This window comes from Mesoplodon mirus, assembly GCF_964341445.2.
Source record: "Mesoplodon mirus genome assembly, chromosome: 10".
NCBI classification, from domain to species: domain Eukaryota; kingdom Metazoa; phylum Chordata; class Mammalia; order Artiodactyla; family Ziphiidae; genus Mesoplodon; species Mesoplodon mirus.
The window spans coordinates 21,583,269-21,606,391 of record NC_138986.1 but is presented as its reverse complement, the minus strand read 5'-3'; the positions used below and the strand labels follow the sequence as shown (position 1 = coordinate 21,606,391).

At 43.0% G+C, this 23,123-nt stretch overlaps 1 protein-coding gene across 5 annotated transcripts in view; it reads left to right on the top strand.

Moving 5' to 3' along the window:
- AIG1 (androgen induced 1) overlaps positions 1-23,123 on the top strand; it is a 236,382-nt gene that overhangs the window by 178,661 nt on the left and 34,598 nt on the right. For 4 of the 5 annotated variants that reach the window (XM_082634075.1, XM_082634074.1, XM_082634076.1 and 1 more), the window contains exon 4: positions 16,443-16,558. In XM_082634075.1, coding sequence (XP_082490201.1) covers positions 16,443-16,558 — 116 coding nt within the window. Of the gene's footprint in view, positions 1-16,442; positions 16,559-18,057; positions 18,714-23,123 lie in introns of those variants that run through there. The other variant, XM_082634077.1, reaches the window with a different exon arrangement.

Sequence of the window (23,123 nt, the reverse complement as noted above, 5' to 3'; positions counted from 1 at the left end):
AGGGGTGCCCAGATATCGTTCAGTGACATTTCTCTTCATTACTCTGATTCAGAATCCTGCTTGTCTGTAATGCTCCGTAGGTGAGGAATGAAAGGGAAATAAGGATAAGACATGGCCCATTCATGGCAGGCATTAAAGGGAAATCACCTGAGATGATCTGTCAAAAATTGATCAAAGACAATAATGTGATCAAGGGCCAACTCAAGCAGAACCAAAGAAGATGCACATGACTCAGAAAAGCAGCCCTGGCCCTTGCCAGTGTCCTGCTTCTTTCTCCTTCCCTTCCCTGTTCCTCATCGACGTTGGTAAAACATTTCCTGCTCAAGAATCTAACAGATTCCAACATTTTTGCTCAAACACTGGATGTCATCTTGTTTCCCCTGGACTGGGGCAGTCATCTCAGAGGATCAGACCCCAGGTCAGTTAAGGCCAGAGGAAAGGGTCCTCTGAGGTCATGGTGGAGAGGGACTTATTTGTCTTTCCTTAACTCTAAAAACACTTGATATTCTTTTTTTTTTTTTGAATAATTATTTTTGAATTTTATTTTATTTTTTTATACAGCAGGTTCTTATTAGTTATCCATTTTATACGTATTAGTGTATACATGTCCATCCCAATCTCCCAGTTCATACCACCAACACCAACACCCCCCGCCACTTTCCCCCCTTGGCGTCCATACGTTTGCTCTCTACATCTGTGTCTCTATTTCTGCCCTGCAGACCAGTTCATCTGTACCATTTTTCTAGGTTCCACATATATGCGTTAATATATGATATTTGTTTTTCTAAAGACACTTGATATTCTTAATGTACCCTAGCCTGTCCTAGTGATCCTTTATTCATTGATCATACTCACAAATTCACCAAAACATTTACTGAATCAATTTATACTTTGAGTCCGTTCCACTTTCATAACCCCTCCTAGGGCACAGCACACAGCTTTTTATATTCCTCAGCTCACTTTATCCTTAGCCCCAGTGTTCTGGGAACCGGCTGTCGTGTCCAGTTCACACAACCCATAATGGTTCTCATTTTATACCTTTTGAACAGTCTTTCTCTCATCCATTCTCCCTTCATCCTCTTCAATTCTTGAAACTGAAAAGATTCTCAAGGCTCCAAGTGAGCTCTGACCCCATCCTGCTTCTTTCTTTAGTGGCTCCCATAAAGCTTAGATTCATGACTATCAAAGTGAGAGGAGCATTGGGTCAGGGAGACATTTGGCTGGAGCAAGGGGTTGACCTGCAGACAGAAAGTGACGAACAGCCCTTAAAAGTCCACTGTCCACTAATGAGGAAGATTCCTGGTGAAGTGTCATAAATTCCACTCATCACTATAGACACTGGGGATTTTTCTGTTCACCTAAGATATTCGCAGAATGGTGACCTGCTCCCAAGGGGTCAACAAAAGCAGGTGTGGGGAAGAGTCCACAAGCTGTGTGTAAGCTTACAAAATGTATCTCTACCCTTGATTAGTCTGGAGAGGCTAAGGAAAATGTCAGGTTTCTTTGATTTGGCTGAACTATGAGTACAGCGTAGTTAATCCTGTGGATCTCATACTGATCCGAACAAAGCTGGCCAGCATATATGTCTTTGATTAATTATATTAAAATGGGGAGAATTAGGACTTGAAGTATACGTTTTGCCAAATAAAGTCATTTAAAATATTGGCCTGTGTGTGCAAATAACAAGGCATAAGGCCGTAAGGAAAACATAAAACTGAAGATCTTTCCTGTGATCTAGATATGGAGCGTGAAGCATTTTTCTTCCTCCAGCAACCCCTCCCAAATGCAGTGTCTCACAAGGGAATATGAGCTTTATGACAGGGGCTTCCTGGTGGTGCAGTGGTTAAGAATCCGCCTGCCAATGCAGGGGACACGGGTTCGAGCCCTGGTCCAGGAAGATCCCACGTGCCGCGGAGCAACTAAGCCCATGAGCCACAACTACTGAGCCTGTGCTCTAGAGCCTGCGTGCCGCAACTACTGAGCCCACGTGCCACAACTACTGAAGCCCGCGTTCCTAGAGCCCATGCTCCACAGCAAAAGAAGCCACCGCAATGAGAAGCCCGCGCACCGCAACGAAGACACAACACAGCCAAAAATAAAATAAATAAATATAAATAAATAAATTTTTTTTTAAAAAGACCTTTACGACATCTGTATGACTGGCATTGTTCCTAGAGCCTCAGGTTCACAGGGATCAAAATTAAGTGGTCTAGCGTGTGCCTTATTCGGCCTTCCTCAGCGGAATGCATTGTTCAATAGCTAAAGATCAATAACAAGTTTTAAAGAGCATGATGTGCCAGCTATGCCTTGGTTAATGAGAAGCCCAGTTACATGTCAAGGAAGCTTATTAGTCATGCATGACCATATATAAAATTACGGTAGCTGCCTTTAAAGCCCCCAAATTAGGCGGTAGTGAGGAATTTACCATATACTGACCAGTTTCTTGTCTCCTAAAACAGTAAGTCATAGGATGTCAGCGTAGTCATAGTCCTGCAGTGCAGTTGTGAGCTGTCAGGCTCCCATCATTGTAAATATCCCCTTGATGAGTTTCACACACAGAGGTTGGAGCTGGCTATGTGATGACCGTGGGTGTGCACTCATGATGCTGTGATGTGCTAGTCAGGTCCCCTTTGGGGACTGAAGGACTTACTTCCCCAGCAGCTGGGGCTGCGGCCTCTTCAGCCCCTCACTGAAGATCCTCTCCAGGAGCCACTCTCACCTGAACTGAGCTCTCTTGCTAAAGGTCAGGACCCCTTCCCTGGGGCAGCCCCATCCCATCACTGGTCCATGCTTGATATAAAGACCTGGCCCACTTACCCCGATTTGGGGCAACACTGAACGGCCAGCCCAGCTTCAGAGCCCTTGGTGGGGTCAGTGAAGGCCCTTGTTGACACTGCATCACAGACACACTTCTCCTCCTGCCGTACCGCCCTTCCTCCTTTTCTCCAAACAGGCACTGATCCTCAGACACTCCCTAGTAAACCTGAGTCTGCTGGTTCCCATCTCAGAGTCTGCTCCACAAGGAGCCTGACCTGCGGTCCACTGTTACGGACTCTTACAGATGAGGAGCCTGGGGTCCAGAAAGGCCCCAGTTGGCTCAAAGTTATGTAGTCAACTACTGGTGAACGGCTTCCTGGTCCTGTCTTCTCTCCACCTCTCCACAGCGAGCAGAGTCTATGTAGTCACTAGAGTCTGGACTCAGTGCTGGCCACATAATCATCAGTGCAGCCTAAGCAAGACGAGAATGTGCAGGGAAATAACTGCTTGAACAAAGACCTAGAAGGAGCACTGGACTTGAGGTACTGTGCCCAGGGTAATCCATTTCTTAGATGCCTCCCTCCACCCAGCACCTACTGTCTGTGCACCCACACGTTGGCAACCACCAACATTGCCTTAGGTAGAAAGTGTGTCCTTTTCTGTTTGCAAAGCCAAATTAAGAGACGACGGAGAAAAAGTTTTGAGCTTTGAGCTGAATTGCTTCTTTCTCCCTTGACTTTCCCCTATAATCTTTGGGAGAACATTTGAATACTTTGTGCTGTAAAGGTTCCTTCTGACAGTATTACCTTATGTCATGGAATCACTGTGAAAAAGAGCTAAGTTACAGCTACTTCTATATGTGTTAAATAGTGCTTCTGCAAAAGCTTGAATTTAGTTTAATAGATAATAGAGATGAACTTCAAGATTAAAACTGAAATCTTCCCCATTCCTTAAGTTTGTTGGTATGTGTGTGTGTGTGCATTTGTGTATGTATATGTATGGGTGTGTGTATGTGTGTGTTTGCACGGGTATGTGTGGGTTTATGCGTGTGTGAATGTATGGGTGTGTGTTTGCATGGATGTGTGGGGGGGTTTTTGCATGGATATGTTTGCGTGGATATGTGTGTGTTTGCATTGTGTATGTGTGTGTATGCACTCACGTGTATGCATGGATGTGTTTGCATGTGTGTATGTATGGGTGTGTTTGCATGGATGTGTTTGCATATGCCTTATGGTGTATGCATATGTGTGTTTGCATGTGTGTGTGTGCACATGCACATTCTCTATTAACATGATGCCATTGGCAGGGTGCATGTCACTCTCTGGAGACTCACGGCTCTCTGCTTTCGATTACACTCAGTCTAGTCCAAAACCCCTCTGAACTAATCCTAATCAACTTGGAAGCCACCAGTCTCAGGCATGAGGCTGTCAAATGTGAGTGTTTGCAGATGTCAGTGAGGATGGCAGGAATCCAGGAAGACAGATCAAGGCTTAGTCACTGAAAAATGCATGCCAGTGCATCCTAGCTCCAGAGCGCCATCGCAGCCATAAGAAAAATGTGTCGTGACAATAAATCAATAACCTCTTGGAGATGATTCTTTTCTGAAATATCCCTGATTAATTATGCCAACGCACACTTGGCCACAGTACTTTGCTCCAGCATTAACTTAATGCTTTTTGCGTGAAGCAGGATTATAACTCGTTCTCATAAGTCAAATTTGACATTTCAAATTGGGCTTTAAAGGTTTGGGTTATAGATTTTATAACATCTTCATGTCAAACATAATTGCTCTTATTGCTGCAATCAATAAACGTTTGCCAATCAATCAGAATAACATTTATTTTATCATAAACAAGGCTAAATTAAAACCATTTGAAATCATTGTACTTGAAGACTCAGTGAAGAAGGTTCTTTAGGACCATTGAAATCTGCTTGTGCACTGCGGTGGAAGAGTGCGGGGAAATTACCAAAGTTGATGGAAATGTGTTACTAGTCTCTCACTTCAAAAGAATTAATGCCTCTCTATATTTTGTGAACATGTAGCTTTAGTTGGGGGACTTAGTCCCAGATGAATATGGTTTGGGGTAAAGTAGTCCCCTTCCTTTCTGTAATAGAAAAGTATAATTGTTGTACCTTCAAGACGAAGGTACTTTTTAATTTATTTATATACTGCATCCAGGAACTTATTTTTTTTATTCATCTTAAATTGCCAGGGGTTTTTTTTTTAATAATAAAACTAATGGAAAATAGGGTTTACCTAAGGGAAAGTCATACTATCATGGTCCTTGAACAAAGGTTTCTTGAGACCCTGTTAAGTTGCCTGCACGGAGAAGAGAGCTGAGTGTATGGCAGTCAGTAAAGCTTGTTTCTTCTCCCTAAAGAAGTGTTCCCCACGCCTCAGGGTCCCCTTCTTCGAGTTCACTGTAGCATTATGTGGCTTATTAATATTCAGTATCTTCACAGCTGCGTCGGCCTAGAATAGTGGCCACATCACTCCTGTTAATAACAGCCCGTTGACCGGAACTCGTCCCAACGGCCCCACCTAGCTGTGAAGGGGTAGAGATCTGTGAGGGATGATTCTCTGATGAGCAGAAAATGACCTTGCCGTAAGTGTGTACTAAAGAGAAGGTCCCAAATATCAAGGAGATTATAATCAGAGAGAAGAGCATGAGCAAAGGCATGGCCATGGAAAGCCTCTTGGGGAACGGTGAAGTTGCCAGTACAGAGCGGTATGAGATTAGTCTAGAAAAGCAGGCTGAGTCTGATAGATAGTAAGTCTCTGAAGGCAACGCTAAGAAACTTGGATTTTGTTCTGAAGATAGTGAGAATCTTACAGAGAAGGGAATCAAGTGGTCAGAATAATACTCTGACAGTGGAGGATGCGGATGTGCGTGCACGAGTGGATTCTATGGAGCTCAAAATGATTTTTGAGAAGCATATGAATTACATTACAATCCTAGTTTCTTATTTTTTCAGTTTCTTTTTTAATTTCAGAGCACTCCTAATAATGAGTTTCATTTTTCTATACTTGCTCCCTGAACTTGACTGTGTGTAACGATCTTTAAGAATGCTGTAAACTTTACTGATGACAGGAACACTTGATTAAATTTCCTTTCCCTTGCCTTCTACTGAGACTATATCTCCCATTGCTTTTCCTTGCACCCCTCTTCAACCCACCCACTAAATGCTTTCCAAGTACTTTTAAGGAGAGTAGACCAAAGAAAAGACAAGAAACTCACACCGATAGCATCTCAGAGAGTGCCTGTCTGTGTCAGTGGATTGGGGTTATTCTTAATCCTGCCTCTCTGCCTACCTGAGGCCCTTAGTACCCATGGGATTTACCCCCAAACATGAGCACAAACTCTGGTCTGACAGAGGTTTTTTTTTTTTTTGCGGTACGCGGGCCTCTCTCACTGTTGTGGCCCCTCCCATTGCAGAGCACAGGCTCCAGACGCGCAGGCTCAGCGGCCATGGCTCACGGGCCCAGCTGCTCCGTGGCATGTGGGATCCTCCCGGACCGGGGCACGAACCCGCGTCCCCTGCATCGGCAGGCGGACTCTCAACCACTGAGCCACCAGGGAAGCCCTGAAATTGGTATTTTCACCTTCATTTTATAAATGAAGAAATGGAGGAACAGAGGGGTTAGGCCCTGCCTTTTAAACTTGGGTGTAGAGGCCACTCATCTCTCAGCCCCTGAGTCCCCCTGAGGTGAATGGCTGGGTGAGGGAAGGGCCAGGCTCCTTCTCGCAGGCACAGCCATGAGACCAAGAGCTTCCCGTCCCTGTACCCGTTCCTCCATTGACAGTTCCCAGTCCTCACGTCTTCCCAAGGGCTTCACTGGTCATAGAGCATCACCGTTAAAGGATAAGCTCAGAAGCCAAAGTGCCCAAGTCTAAGCCCAAACCCACCACCTTCCAGTTGGTAACCTCAAGCAACTTCTCAACTTCTCTGTGCCTCAGGTTTTGTAAAACAGAATTGATGTTAACATATGCCTCAGAGGAGCAATGTGAGATGTAAGTGACTTTAATCCACGTAGGGGACTGGCATGCAGTAGATATTAGATGATATTATTGAGCACTTTGTCTTAAGTGAGAAATATCCCAAAATAACTTAAATTATTTTTTGTATATACTGTACAAGCCACTTTTACTATAGAATCTCATACAATCCTCATGCAGCCCTAATGAATTTGGTCTTTTCTGAGCTGAGAGACTCCACGTTTGTATTAGCCTAATTGAAATGCATTCCCAAGAACAGCCAGCCGTCTATTGGGGCAAGGATCTTTGTCTGCTCTGTTCTGGGATATATTTAAATACCTGAAATCGTGAGTGGCACATGGCAGGAATACAATCAGCATTTATTGAATGAATGAACAAACAAGCAAGCTTGGGGAGCAGTGTGTGCCACAGTAAAAACACAGGTTTGTGGTCTGGTAGATCTGAGGTCTGGGGCTAGCTGCTAGATCTGAGGTCTGAGGCTGGCTGCACCGTTTACTAGTTCTACATGACCTCTGACAAGTTAATCCTTCTGTTCCTCCATTTCTTCATTTATAAAATGAAGGTGAAAATACCAATTTCAGGGCTTCCCTGGTGGCGCAGTGGTTGAGAGTCCGCCTGCCGATGCAGGGGACGCGGGTTCGTGCCCCGGTCCGGGAGGATCCCACATGCCGCAGAGTGACTGGGCCCGTGAGCCATGGCCGCTGAGCCTGCGCATCTGGAGCCTGTGCTCCACAACGGGAGAGGCCACAACAGTGAGAGGCCCACGTACCGAAAAAAAAAAAAAAAAAAAAAAAAAAACAATTTCATTAGAGTTGCTCTAAGAATTAAACATGATGCTGGTGCAAAATGTTTAGCATAGAACTGAGCTTGTTTTAGTAGCTCAGGAAATGGTAGCCATTCTTATCACTATGTATTCAGTATTTCTGCACATAAATGAATGACGGGGGAAGCGACATAAGACACAGAGGGATGAATGAAGTCATTAACGTGTTTACCTATCCTATATATGCTTTGCCAGGATTAAGACCAGCTTTCTTTTTTAACCTTTCCCCTATGCTGTTTTCAGTATTATGGTAATTATTAAAGTAAAAGAGAAGAGAGTAGAAACGAGGAAATTGTAGGTGAAAAGGCTGAGGAGAGGTAGGGGAGAGGGGAGGCTGAGGAAGACCTAGAAGAAAGTCATGGAGAGAATCAAGTCCCTTTCTTGAGGAAAGAGAGAGAAGGAAAGAAAGGAGGAAGGAGAGAGGAGCAGGTCGGTAGATAAATCTCTCCTCTCTGCAGTCCGTCCTCCACCCAGCCTCCAGCTTGCTCTTTCTACTATTAATACCCAAATATGTTTCTCCTGTGTCTGTATACCTTCAACTCTGTGGAGGAGTTTAAGCCTATAGAGCTAGCTCTGCTTCTCACAGGACAAAGTCCGTATACAAGTCTTCCACATTTTGGCTTCTGCCTACCTCACCTGTCCATACTTAAGTCTTCACGCTCTTTCATGTCCTACAACGGTGACAGTCCCTCGGTGGTCTGTACTGTGCTTCACACACTACTTCTTCTTCTTGGCCTTGCGAATGAACTTCTTCCTTTACCCTTTCTTCTGCTTGTGAAGCCCTAGTCACACAGAAAAACCCGGTTGAAATGTCTCCTGCTGCGTGAATCCTTCCCTCAACCCGCCCTAGCAGACCAGATCACTCTGACCACTGCACTGTTGCGAGTCTGCACGTCTGAATGCATCTCATCATATTAGAATCACTTGATCATCTGAGGGCAGTAATTCGAGGTGCTCTTCTGTGAGAACCCCAAGCACTAATTGTGAAATGTTCACGGAAGAAGTGAATAGTAGGTCATTTTCAAGTCGCTGTTACGTTTTAAGGTACAACGTGGGTTAATTCTGGAATCACATTCACAAAAAGAAGAATTCCTTTTGGTGGCCCACAGGCTGCTGGGCTGAAAAGAAGGCACCACTCTGGAGCCCCCCAGTAATGCCGCAGACCCTGGGCACCTTGTGGATACCTTCATTAGGAAGATTCAGGAAGAGATATTAATTTCCCTCAAGTCATATTAAAAATGCTTTTTAAATGCAAAAATAACAGCCCAGTAAAATGGTGCCACTGTTTTAGCGTAATTGTTTCTGTAATGCATCATTTGCTCTTAATTGCAAGGATATGCATGGCTTGGTTTAATGCGTGGCACTATTTTGTTTATTGGGCCTAATTATTAAAACCATATCCTAAGAGCTGTCGGGGCTAATGTTAGAACTGGATGAGTCCATAAAGCATTCTGGAAATGCCTGGAACATATTGGCACTTAATAAATATTGGTTCCACCTGAATCTAAGTTTCTGACCCTGGGTCACTTTTCTAACGTCATTCTGAGATGCCCGTGTAAGTGCATCTCAGACCGATTTGACAGCCAGCAGGAATGGGTATCCAATACCACACAGGAAAGGCACAATTTAAAAGGCTCTGACAGTTTCTGGGGAGATTCTGTGTCATATTGTACCGGCATCACCGCATTAAAACCAGCACCTCAGCCCTTAGGAGAGGGAGGCCTGTGACGCGGGAAAGTTCCATTTGACTCCTGGAGACTGGAAACTACTGAGGTTAAAAACGGGCAGTTTTCTGTCACTCAAAGCACTAAAATATCCCTACTGTGAAGAGAGTGAGGGAAGGTGGTGAATCCTGAGCTGACCCATCAGTAAAATTAAAAATGACAGTTTCTGGTGGCAGGATAAAACATTTGGTCAGGGTTTAAAATGTAGGTTTTTTAGAGCCTGCATCAGCTTTATTTCCAAGCTTCCTGGGATGACATTGCCGAGTCCTCACATCCACTGACTCTGAAGTTATGCTTGCTCCAGGGGAAGCCCCACCCCAGCTCTGCGCATGCCCCACCCAACGCTGCTTTTCCCTGCGTTCATCAAACATTTTCCTTCTTTGGAGAGCCTGGAAGATTTGCAAAGGTTAGCATCAGTTAGTGTTTTGTGATTTTTTTTTTTTTTTTTTTTGGCCAATCTTTCTCATGTCACCCTTCCTATCGTTTTAGAACACATTTTGCTAACACGATGGGCTTTATCTTCAAGCTTGGAAATTCCTTCTTTATTACAGCACAAAAATTTCTATTTTAATCCCCTTTTACTCTAGAGGTGGTTAAGGGCTGGGGGAGCAAAGGAACAAAATATTCATGTTACAATATGGAATTAATAAGAATTATTAATTTTACCTTTCTGTATCCTAGAGCAGTTTTCCATATTATTTTTATTTATGATATACCTGTCAATTGTTAGGACATCATAAGGACTCTCCCTCACTGCATCCTCCCCGGCAAGTCTGGTCACACCTCTAGCCCTGCCTGCAGCCAAGTACCCACAAGAATGCAGGTGCTCTGAACGTGTACACACACACACACACACACACACATGCACACAGCCATCCCTCAACTTTTTATTTACGATCAAAAGTTGTCATAGGATAAGGGCTTCCCTGGTGGCACAGTGGTTGAGAGTCTGCCTGCCAATGCAGGGGACACGGGTTCGAGCCCTGGTCTGGGAAGATCCCACATGCCGCGGAGCAACTGGGCCCATGAGCCACAATTACTGAGCCTGCGCATCAAGAGAGACCACGATAGTGAGACGCCCGTGCACCGCTATGAAGAGTGGCCACCACTTGCCACAACTGGAGAAAGCCCTCGCGTGGAAACAAAGACCCAACACAGCCATAAATAAATAAAAATTTTTTAAAAAAAGTTATCATAGGATATAAGGAAAACTAGATATCCTGACAACCATAAAAGGCAAGAACTGTGGTCTACCGTCGTGGGGACCACCATGAGCACTACTCCACTGGAATCCAGTAAATCAAATGTCACAGGAGCTAGGCCCAACAATCTCATTTTTAAGAAGCTCACCTGGCGATTTGATGCATCCATTACTTTGAGGACATTCCCAGAGGTCTGCCTGTACTCTACAGATGCAAATAAGTGGATATGGGCTTGCCAACTCTCTCATTATCCAGGTAGGCAGGGGCTGGTCTGGCACACCTCATGTTCAAAAGCTGCTTTTGCTTCCAAGGAAGAAACAATTCTTTTTGTCTTTTTTTTAAATTCATTTTTATTGGCAAATAGTTGATTTACAATGTTGTGTTAGTTTCTGCTGTACAGCAAAGTGAGTCAGTTATACATATACATATATCAACTCTTTTTTAGATTCTATTCCTATATAGATCATTACAGGATATTGAATAGAGTTCCCTGTGCTATACAGTAGGTTCTTATTAGTTATCTATTTAATATATAGTAATGTGTATATGTCAATCCCAATCTCCCAGTTTATCCCTCCCCCCTTCCCCCTTGGTAACCATAAGTTTGTTTTCTACATCTGTGACTCTATTTCTGTTTTGTAAATAGGTTCATTTGTGCCATTTTTTTAGATTCCACGTATAAGCGATGTCGTATGATATTTGTCTTTCTCTGTCTGACTTATTTCACTCAGTATGACAATCTCTAGGCCCATCCATGAGGCTGCAAATGGCATTATTTTGTTCTTTTTTATGGCTGAGTACTATTCCATTGTATATATGTACCACATCTTCTTTATCCATTCCTCCATTGATGGACATTTAGGTTGCTTCCATGTCCTGGCTATTCAAAAAGATACATGTATCCCACTGTTCACTGAAACTTTTTTTTTTTTTTTTTTTTTTTTTGCGGTATGCGGGCCTCTCACTGTTGTGGCCTCTCCCATTGCGGGGCACAGGCTCCGGACACGCAGGCTCAGCGGCCATGGCTCATGGGCCTAGCCGCTCCGCGGCATGTGGGATCTTCCCGGACCGGGGCACGAACCCGTGTTCCCTGCATTAGCAGGCAGACTCTCAACCACTGCACCACCAGGGAAGCCCATCACTGAAACAATTTTTAATCTCTGTTCATATGGTATGGTAGCAGTACTCTTCTATTTTTAAAAAAAATACTTTGGAGGGAAGGAGAAAGACCAGAGAAATGACAGGTGAACAGAGTCCTCAAATCTTGTTTAATATTTTTTGTGTTGTACACTCTGACTGCAGCCACAGATGCTAGAGCTCTAAAGTAATCTTGAGTGCTCCCCTAATTCATCCGCTCCACTTGCCTGAATCTGTACTATCACACAGCATATATTTTTATCCTTCTATTTATTGCACAGCAAAGTTTCTTATAAAACTTCCCTTTAGTTTATAGGCTACTGAATGCCATCACAGATAATGAAAATGTTTTTCCCCATAGCAAGTCTAGATCCTTCTTGTGTCACGTAAATTCATTTCTTTAATCTTGTTAAATACCATTAAGTTCCTCCATCAATACCTAAACTTCCTACTCATCTATCTTTCCATTTTTCTGGCAAAAGAACACCTGTTCATAAATCAAATAATTTAGCATTTAGAAGGTACAGCTACAATTTACAGATAATCTGTTCCAGTGCATAGGTGTGTCTCTGATTGTATGTGAGATAATCTATGTGGTACAGGGGCCTGGCATTAAATGGTATTGAGTCACCTGGTGAAAAGGTAGTTCTCCCTCAATTATCTTTCAGTCCTTCTGATTTCATTTAGGAGTCTGTATTACATTCTAGTATGTCTTTAATGCCCCTCTAATACTGACTAACATCCCTATTTAGCAGGCCTCAGAATCAAACAGGCAAACATGTCTATCAAACATTTATTAAGATCAATTAGTTTTCATTGTATTTGTTTTTGTGGTTATCTTTCTTAATGTGTTCCATTTATGAGAGTTTATAAATCTCATAAGTTTTCCTTTAAATATATTTATTTAAGAAAAAATGTGAATTGACTAAGAAAATAATTTTTTTTTGCCCTACGCGGGCCTCTCACTGTTGTGGCCTCTCCCATTGCGGAGCACAGGCTCCAGACGCGCAGGCTCAGCGGCCATGGCTCACGGGCCCAGCTGCTCAGCGGCATGTGGGATCTTCCCGGACCGGGGCACGAACCCGTGCCCCCTGCATCGGCAGGCGAACTCTTAACCACTGTGCCACCAGGGAGGCCCGAAAAAAAATTTGTTTTAAATCAAGTAGCATGTGACAGGACTGTGTTAGGACTTTTGACTTTAGTAGGCACTTTGCATTTGTGGGTCCCTTCCTCCATATAATATTATTCAGAATGCTATATGCCACAGGAAAGAACTCATTTAGTAAAATATGTTTTTCACAGTGAAAATCTTTTTATTTATTTTGAGGCTCAACCAAAAAATAGTTCTTGTCTGTTGAGAGACATCGTAAGTGATCTTCAGTCATGCACTTCCACAGGTTTTTTGAGTCAAAGATTATTTAACTCTGATATCTTTTAAAGATATAACTCTAATATAGAAAACAGAGCATGGAATTTGGAGACAGACGGAACTGGTCTTGAACCCTCTCCAGACTTAATAGCTCTGTGATCTTGGGCAAGACAATTACCTTTTATGAGTCCTTATTATCTCATCCGCAGGATGGAGTTGGTAACTCTCACTTAAGATATGGTTTTGAAGATTAAATTATCTCCACCAATATTTATTGAGCCCCTCCTATGTGCCAGGCTCTTTTTTAAGTGCTACAAATACCACAGTGAACAAAACATAAGCTTACCATTCTTGTCCAGCTGATGGTCTTACATGGAGTTGAATATTTCCTTGCTGGTTCTTAAGTTATTGAAGCAGAGTGTTGCCTGGGAGTGGATTAGAACTGAATTTCTTGTACTCCTAGTTCTAAACTAATTATCCCTCTTGCTGCTACAGATTTTGAGTCACAGTTAGCTACCAAAGGTTACTTAGAGATTCAGCAAGACCTTTTGTAGATTTTTTTACCGATTTTTTTTTTTTTTTTAGTTCATAAAACTTCAGCTACCTTCAGGGAAACATATTTGCTATAAATATTTTGCACTATTTTTACCTTCGTTAATATATACTGTTTATCAGTAAACATAATTTGCATTATAAATTTTTAGAAAGGCAGATACACATTCTTCAGTGCCTGAAAATTCTTGATGATAAACTGTTAGCCTCATATAACATTTACTGCTGGCCAGACTGACATAGGCACAGCTAGCCACCAAAAGATCTTTTGTCCTCACTTATGGAACAAGTAGCTCCTTTTTACTGGTGATGATGCCAGAAATGGAGTGATCTGGAGAGATTTTCATCTTTCAAAGAGATTTTTTTTTTTGCCTGGCATCACCAAAACACATCCTAAGCTTTCCAGGTATGACATCTGATGATTAGCAAGTAGGCTAGGTAAAATAAAGTTAACTGGATAACTGGATAAGAATATTCAGATTAGTTATTTGAACTTATATAACTTTATAGAAAAATGAGTGAATTTTTACTCAGTTTGGAGCAATGGAGGAAGAGGTAGAGCTTAGATATTTTTTAATATTAATGAGTCAAAAATCACATCATCATTCTACAACCCACACAGGCTATTAGAGTCAGCATTATCTTCAGTGTAAACGTTTCATTTGCAGGTATTTTTCTTCTACGATTGATTCGATAAGTCTTGGCCTTAGTGCTAACTATATATTTGAATTTTACCTGAATGCACTATTGTAAAACTGTTGTTGGCATCTCAAATTGTTGGTGAAATTCCAGGCCAATGTTATCTGAGGTGACTAGATTATAGTGAAAAAAGCCAATAAAATAGATCTTTAAAATACATACTGTCTCTGTTTTAACACACATGTACATTTTGTGTGGTCCCCTTCAGAACTAATTATACTGTTTTAAAACAATAACAGAGAAGCAAAGGATAAGGAAATATAAAGCTGCCCAACTGTGGAATCACCCACCTGACATTCTAGGCATACCATAGTCTAATTACCATGTACTGGCAGTCAGAACAGTTATGTAGAGGAGAAATTTAAAGCAAAGAATTTCCAGTGTCTTATTATTTCTTACAATATCCTATTTTTTCTATGAATATAAACAACAAGTTGCTCCAAAGATGTTCATTTTGATATCCTCACCGTGTCTTTTCCTGCCAAGGCCTACCTGTCACCTGGTTCCATTTTGCTGCAATACTTATTAGAGTTTGAAAACCATAACATTCAATTTCCTGCCATTTCCTTGAATATGCAAACTATACAGCAAGAGCAGAATAAAGCTTCTTTCATGGCCATTAAGGAGTATCCTTAACAGAATCCAAACTTGCTGGTGGTTCAGTTCTCAGTTCCACCATCTTCTTACTCTTGGGAAACTTTCCAATGCTGGAAGATATATCTATGTCCTGAGCCAGTTTTACCTAAGAAGCTCTTTTTCCCTTATATCTGTCCACCAAATTTCAATGTCAAGAGTACTTGACTTTCTCCATACCATACGGAGGGGATAAGTTTTATCCCACTCTGCCCTGCTGAACTGAGTATCTGGAGTGGCCACTGGGTTCGAGAAACAAATGGAAATGTTCCACGCAACTTCTTTGGAGTCTGTCTTCCAACATAGTATCTAAATCCATGCACTGCTGGCATCCTTTCTGGAAGCTAATTTGGCTTTATCTTCCTACCTGCTGCTGGCTCACACATAATTTGGCATTATGTATCAACAGCCTTAAAATCTTCATAGCCTTTGACTATACGAAAATAATTTAAATCACTATGTTGTACACCTGACACTAATATAATATTGTAACTCATCAATACTTCAATTAAAAAATTAAAAATAAATTTTAAAAGTAGTTTAACAGGGCCTCCCTGGTGGCGCAGTGGTTGAGTCCGCCTGCCGATGCAGGGGATACAGGTTCGTGCCCCGGTCTGGGAGGATCCCACATGCCGCGGAGAGGCTGGGCCCGTGAGCCATGGCCGCTGGGCCTGTGCGTCCGGAGCCTGTGCTCTGCAATGGGGGAGGCCACGGCAGTGAGAGGCCCGCGTACAGCAAAAAAAAAAAAAAAAAAAAGTAGTTTAACATTCAAAGACTTCTACAAAATATATTCATCATGATATTTTTAATAAATTAAAAATTGAAAATCTTTTACTACTTAATGTCCAGGAATAAGAATCAGTTAAATAAATGTTGGTCAGGGAATTCCCTGGTGGTCCAGTGATTAGGACTCGGCACTTTCACTGCTGGGGCCCAGGTCCAACCCCTGGTAGGGGAACTAAGATCCCACAAGCTGCTCGGCCATAAATAAATAAATAAATAAATAAATAAATAAATAAATAAATAAATGTTGGTACATCTATAAAATGGAGCTTTAAGCAGCTCTGGTCAGCGTTTATATTCTAGAAGTATTTCTATAATTGCACATCCAAAAGTCTCATGCTATAATCCCAAACAAAACTGCGTGCACAGTATGATCTTCACTTCTTAACTGTGTATAAATAATATGAACAAAGAGTGAGGGAAAAGAACGTATAGCAAAATATTAACAGTCGTAATTTTTATTCCTTTCTTATGTTCCAACTTTTTTCCCTATATATCTTTCTATAATTTCTATAATTTCCTGTAACGGGCATAAAGAAAATACAACTTTAAAAATTAAGATACAGAAGAAAAAGAAGGGGAGCAGTTGATGGACTGCGTGTGTTCACGTCCATTCTACCTCCTAGAGTGAGGAGGGAGAAGATACTGCTCTCTGCTGTGGCACTTCTGCAAGAAATTTACACTATCCACTCTCCTACTGAAGACAAATAGCTAATTAGGGGTGATGATAAGAACCTGTGTCACCTGGTCTCTGTTCTTTTTCAGCACACGACGGTTTTGCCCTTTATATTAATCGAGATGAGGACATCACACCATGCGTATCCCAGCAGGAGCAGCGGACTGGCCGCCATATGTACCTTCTCTGTTGGCTATATATTATGGTAAGGACAGTGCCTGCTGGGCTTTCTTATTGTATTAGATTTTGCACTGCTAAATTTGGGCACATATTTCATTATGGATATAATCACTAACAGATTCACACTGCGTGCCTCATTTGGTCCAAGACCTGGGCTTTGTCTCATTTCCCCAGATGCTTATATTTTTAGAAAGTATATGCCAAACCTCACACAACAGGAATTTGTTGAACAATTCCATGTAAGCAGTGGTTCTTCCAAGGCTACATTTTTCAACTCTTTTTCAAACTAAATGTTTTTCTTGGACATCAGTTTTATTGCTAAAGGGCTTTTTTGCTTGGGATTTTTTGTTGTTGTTGCTTTTTTTGGGAGTGAGAGAGTTGCAGCAAATGCAAATGAGAACAGAAGAAATGACCTCTTAGAGGAGTGACTTCTATCCTCTAAGTGAAACAAGTGAAAATGTACATTTTCCTGAGTCAGTTTAAAACCTTTTCCAGAATTCGCTATTACATATAGCATGCATTTAATGGTTTTGTTTTGAAAAATTGGGGTAAATAAATAGCAGGAAGTCTCTACTTTGTCTATTGGGCATGAATAAGCCCCAAGTGTGAGGTGCCAAATTTATCTGATAAAATAATTTTTGCCTGTTGAGTTTACTTCACTTTAATTTCAGTTCTAACCATGTTTTAACATTTCAAAATTATTTATCTTAAGATAATTTCTTATTTCTCTGTATAATTCCAAGTGCTCTTTGATATATTAGCATACACAGAAAAGGTCTCTCCCCTCAGCATTTCCGCTTCTTGGGACTCTCTTGTTCTGAGTTCTGGGTCACCATCACCTCCTTTAAGTCTTTAGGACTGAATCACGTTCTTCCAAACCCAGGACTGCACTTAATCCCACCAAAATCCTCGAGCACTTTGGGAGGTCCAGTCCCTGTGGAGCGTTTTGCTCCAGCCAGTCCAGAGATATAAAATAAAGGTCAGTACAGTACTTCACATACTTTGCCTGAATGATCACATAATGCTCCAAATCTGAACAAAAAGGGAATTTGCTTTTAGGAAGCCACACCCTGTGGCTGGATCTAAGGGGACATCCAGGCTACAGACCCCAGAACAAACATGCGGTCATGTTCAATTCCATCTGCCACTTCATTGATGAATCACCGACTGTTCACGAGGACTGGGGAACGTTCGTTTTCCTAGTGACTTTTTAGATTTTTTTTTCTACCCAAAACATTAAGTATTGGCTTTCTCTGAAAGAAAAAATTCAAATGATCCGGGCTCACAGGTGAAGTGTGACTGTGAAATTATATCTTAAAAATGAATGCATGTGCTTTATACATAAGAACTTGATGTTCAAATGACTCTTATCTTTCAGAAGAGTCAGGTAGGAAAGCTAACAGTTATTCCAGGGTTGCTACAATGTTTACAACACGTCTGGAACTGCCTATAGATTTAGCTTAAAAATCAAATGCCCAGGCTTCCCTGGTGCTGCAGTGGTTAAGAATCCGCCTGCCAATGCAGGGGACACAGGTTCAAGCCCTCATCCAGGAAGATCCCATATGCCACGGAGCAACTAAGCCTGTGCACCACGACTACTGAGCCTGTGCTCTAGAGCCCGCGAGCCACAATTCCTGAGCCCAGGTGCCACAACTACTGAAGCCTGCAAACCTAGAGCCTGTGCTCCGCAACAAGAGTACCCCCTGCTCACCACAACTAGAGAAAGCCCACGCGCAGCAACGAAGACCCAAAGCAGCCAAAAATAATAAATAAATAAGTAAATAAATAATAAATTTAAAAAATAAAAATAAAATGCCCGTCCCACCTCTCCCCCCAGAACACAGTCTCGTTACTTTGCACTCATATTCACTTACCTGTGGGAAGGGAGGACTTTTACTTTGGGAGCTCTGGGTGTATTTCTGTGAATTCATTTATATGCCGTTAAATTATCTGAATCTTGTAGAGCCCCAGAGATTTTAGGAACTACATACTTTCTGATGGCTTTTCTTCCACTGTGGGTGCAATCAGTCCACATTCCAAAGAGACATGTGGGAAATACCACATAGTCTTCATTGTAGACCCCCAAGATCCCTCATTAAAATGAAGCATTACTCACGCTCTCTGTGCCAAGGGCAGCCTGCCAGCTCTGCACCCTCCCTGAGCAAACCAGTGCTTGTTTGGACACGTATCTGCATTAACCAGCGAATTCTCCCAGCTAGGTTCTGAGAAAGCTTTCAAAGTCGACTTTTTCCTTTGGTGTTCTGCCCTCGGCATTCATAGCTACGCCAAGAGCTAATCAATGCCCTTCACAAACCCAGGGATTTTAATTGTTATCCAAAAAGTACTGAGTTTTACTCCCTTCCAGACTATTTCAGATACGACGTACCAGTGACACAACAGCAAAAGGTTCAGGATGTGAAATCTTTACCATACCACATACCAGCGTTGTTCTGGACATTCCAGAACCTTATGCCAAAATGTAAGAAAGCATTCCTCTTGTCACAGGCTAATTATAAAGTAGATCTCCCTTAAAATCCTCTGTGTGGTTGAGCTGAATCTATACCTCTGAGGCTGCTGGCCAGCTTGCCTGTCTGCTTGGCTCTGATTCTAGCTTGCTGCCCATTTTCACAAGTCCCCCTACCAGTCTGAATCTGCTGTCTTCCTAGGTTTGGGTCACGAGAGTTGAGAAAGCTAGGGACACCGGAGCTTTCCCTCATGGACTGTAGCCCACTGAGCTCCCACAGTCGGTGGCTCCACTTCCCAGCCCCCATCTCAGTCCGACCCAAGTTCAGCATCTGAAGTCATCCCAGACCCTTCCCTTGCCCACCTCCACCTGTCTTTCCACTTACCCAGGGGTCTGGGACACAAATATCCCCTGACCATTGACGGTGGGCTCTTAACTCCATTTCTGTACACCTCCCCTCCACCATCACTCCTCCGCACATTTCTCTGTACCTTATTTGTGACATTTCCCCCTAATGAGTGAGATGATCCATATTCTCCTATGCAGGACACAACACAGAAGTCCCCTTGGTTTCTAATGCAACAGTAATTATCAGGAATTGTACTTAGTACCGTTTTTTTGACTGCTGTGCCAAAAGCGATTTTAAATATTACCGTATTTAGTTCCCCAAATAACACTTTGAGATAAGCATTATCTGGCTCATTTTATGGATAAGGACACCAAAGCTTAGGGAGATGATATGGCTTGCCCAAGGAAAAGACACTATTCTTTGTTGTTGCCAGAGCTACAGTTGACCCTTGAACAACGTGGGGCTTAGGGGTGCTGACCCTCGCCGCAGCGGAAAATCTGAGGATAATTTTACAGTCAGCTCCATATACATGGTTCCTCTGTATCTGCAGTTCCTTCATATCTGAGGCTCCACATCTGTGGAGTCAACCACTCTCAGATCATGTGGTAGTGTCATAAGTATTTACTGAAAAAAAAATCGGCATCTAAGTGGACCATCAGTTCAAACCCATGTCGTTCAAGGGTGGACTGTATAGTGCAAGCCCTGGGGTGTGGCTGCAGAGTCTATACAGTGAACCATATATTCTCTACCCCTTCTTACTGTGTGAAGGGTAACTCTATGGGTGAACAAGTGAAGTGAGTTTTTTGTTTTTGTTTTGAAGCAATACATCAGAAGCAGACAGGTCTAATCGTTAAGGCCACTTCCTGAGTTTGAATTCCCACTCCCACACTTAACCTTTCTGGGCTTTAACTTATTCGGACATAAAATAGGGACAGGGATAGTATGTACCTCATGGGGTGGTGGTGAGGACTCAGTCACTCTATGTAGAGCCCACAGAGCTATGCCTGGCAGACAGTAGAAGTTTCTGTATCTGCTATTTTTATTATTATTTCTACATTTGCAGTTCCGAGAAGCTCCTCAGCAAAGTAGCAGGAGCACATGTTTTCTTCTCAAGGGTCTGAGAATTTTGGTTTCGATGCTACAAGTCCTTTCTCTTCCTTCATTCATTCTTGCTCACTTATACACTCTTCACTCTAAGAATCCAAAACAATAAAGGATATAAAAATACAAATTTGTTTTTAAGTTTAAAAGGATCATCAGGGGCTTCCCTGGTGGCGCAGTGGTTGAGAGTCCGCCTGCCGATGCGGGAGACATGGGTTCGTGCCTCTGTCTGGGAAGGTCCCACATGCCGCGGAGTGGCTGGGCCCGTGAGCCATGGCCGCTTAGCCTGCGCGTCCGGAGCCTGTGCTCCGCAACGGGAGAGGCCACAACAGTGAGAGGCCCACGTACCACAAAAAAAAAAAAAAGGATCATCAGGGAATCTTGAAGGATGGGGCTGAGTAAATAAGTGAACTTTAAGATCACGGGATGCTGACTGTTGTCGCCCTCCAGTTGACAAATTCTACAAGAGCAGACGTCCTCCCTCCACCTGGTGCAGGACTCCTGGTGGCCAATCTGTTCCTTGGATGTGGCGCCTCCTCCCCAGCACCTCACATCCTTGTCTCCCGGCAGTATTGCTGCTGCTGCAGCTCTGCTTTTCAATCTGCAGGGCACACAAAGAGGAAACCACTGCAGATCCCAGGAAAGTTACATCCCCAGGGATTCAACAATGGGTCTCCTGCGTGCTGAGGAGTCTTCTTGCTGCCTCTGGCCATCGCCCCCTCCCACGGTGGTTCTCGTTCATCCAGAGCCCACCTGAGATCTAAGGGGCCATGCATAGTACATGCTGACCACTAGACGCGGGGCACAGTCAAAAGCAAGGAGGCATCAGTGAAGTGGAGAAGATGGGCCCTGGGAGTGTCTTCTCATGGATAAACATTTCTTATCACTGCAGTGAGCTTATATAAAGCAAAATAGAAATTTCTGCTGGCTCGGGGCCCTAGTTGTTTTTGATAAATTCCACACTCCAAATCCTACTGCCCCAAATGTGTCCATTGTACAACTTTCCAACCTAGAAAATAAAACAGAGTAAAATCATAGTGAAGTGTGATCTTTCTTTTATGATATAAACTTAAATTGTCCAAAATCAGAATTTTATCACCACCAAACTTGATTATGCCGTGCAATTGCAGATTTTTTTTTGTTTTCTTATTGAAACGTTTCTATATTTCCTCAAATTTTTGCTGGAAACATACATTATTTTTAAAGTAGAGAAAAATTCTTAAAAATAAAAATAAGAGTGTACTCTAATTAAGAAGTCTTGGAAAGAATATTAAGCCATGAAGGAGTAAAAATTTTTTGCATAAAATTTGCACCTGCTTCACTAAGAAAATTAAATTTTGGACCACATTAAACTCCTGTTTAATTGGATGTTTCCTCACCAGTTAAACAGATCTGGCCAGCAGATGACCAGCATTTTCTTCTGTTCAACTTGAATCTTTCACTCGACCATAACTGCCTACTCTGTTGACTTTTACATCTGGGATAGTGTGTGAAAGTTTTCCTAATTTCCTGGCATCGGAAAACTGGAACCAAGCTGAAAGAGTGACGTGCTAAGTGCCTCCCATTCTGAAGAGAGATACCTTTCTTGGGTCTTATAAGAGACAGCCAGAGGACCCTGCTTCCTCACCCATCCCCAAAGCCATCCACACTCTTTGCCGTGCCCACCCTCCCCACCCTCCTTCCTCAGCCTGGCTGGGGAAGCGGGAGAGGGTCTTTGCATTCTTGGGTTTGGGGTCTAGGGGAGCTACTGGGAAAGGAAGTGCCTCCCCACACTCGCCAAAGCCAGTTAGTTGTGAGAGGCTCCAAAAGAAGCCCTGGTAAATATCCAGGGTGAGACAGGAATCTAATTTAGGAATCCGACTTGTTAACCTTCCTTATGCTTCCTACCTGAGCAGAGAAAAGGGCATTAGAAGGATATGGCAGGGTGGAGGGAGGGGTAGCTGTGGAGCAGCCTAGATCCTACTGTCGTAAGTGGCACAGATAGATGGGTACGTTTCTTGTGGATCTGGTGTGACATCAAGGGAGGTTGCTGGGCTTGAACTATCCACTCAAGAAGGCCAGACCCTGGACAAGGGTTTCCCAGGGGCAAAAAACTAGAAGGTTCCGCCGTGGGCAGGAGCCAGGGGGTGTTGAAGAGGGCAAGCTGGAGCCAGCCAGGCTCCCACAACGTCTGCAAGTGGAGAAGCCCTTCAGAGACCCCCTACAAACCTCCTGCCTATGTACCCCATGCCCAAGTGAGCATCTGAGCAACAGCCTCACAGCCTGAATCAGTGGGAATTTGGTATTAGCCAGAGGAGCAGTGGCAACCACTTGTACAACTATGGGCAATGAAGGCAGAAGATATTCATCCTCCCATTTCACTTCCTGGATGGAGAAGAGACATCCCAGAATCAGGATTTACCCTCCCCTTCTACATCAAGGTACTGGAGTGGAGGGCTGCATGAAAATGTCGAGTCCCCTCCCGCTCAAGGCTCCAGCGACAATCCTGGTGTTCAAGGAAAGCAGAAAGCCAGTGTGTTGGAGCAGATCAAGAGGGAGAGTGAACAGAGACTCTTGGGGTGGAGGGAGGGTCATGTAGGACCTCATAGGCCGTTGTAAGGACTGTGTCCTTAACTCAGAATGAAACTGAGAGTCACTGGAAAGTTCTGAACAGAGGATTGACATGATCTTCGACGT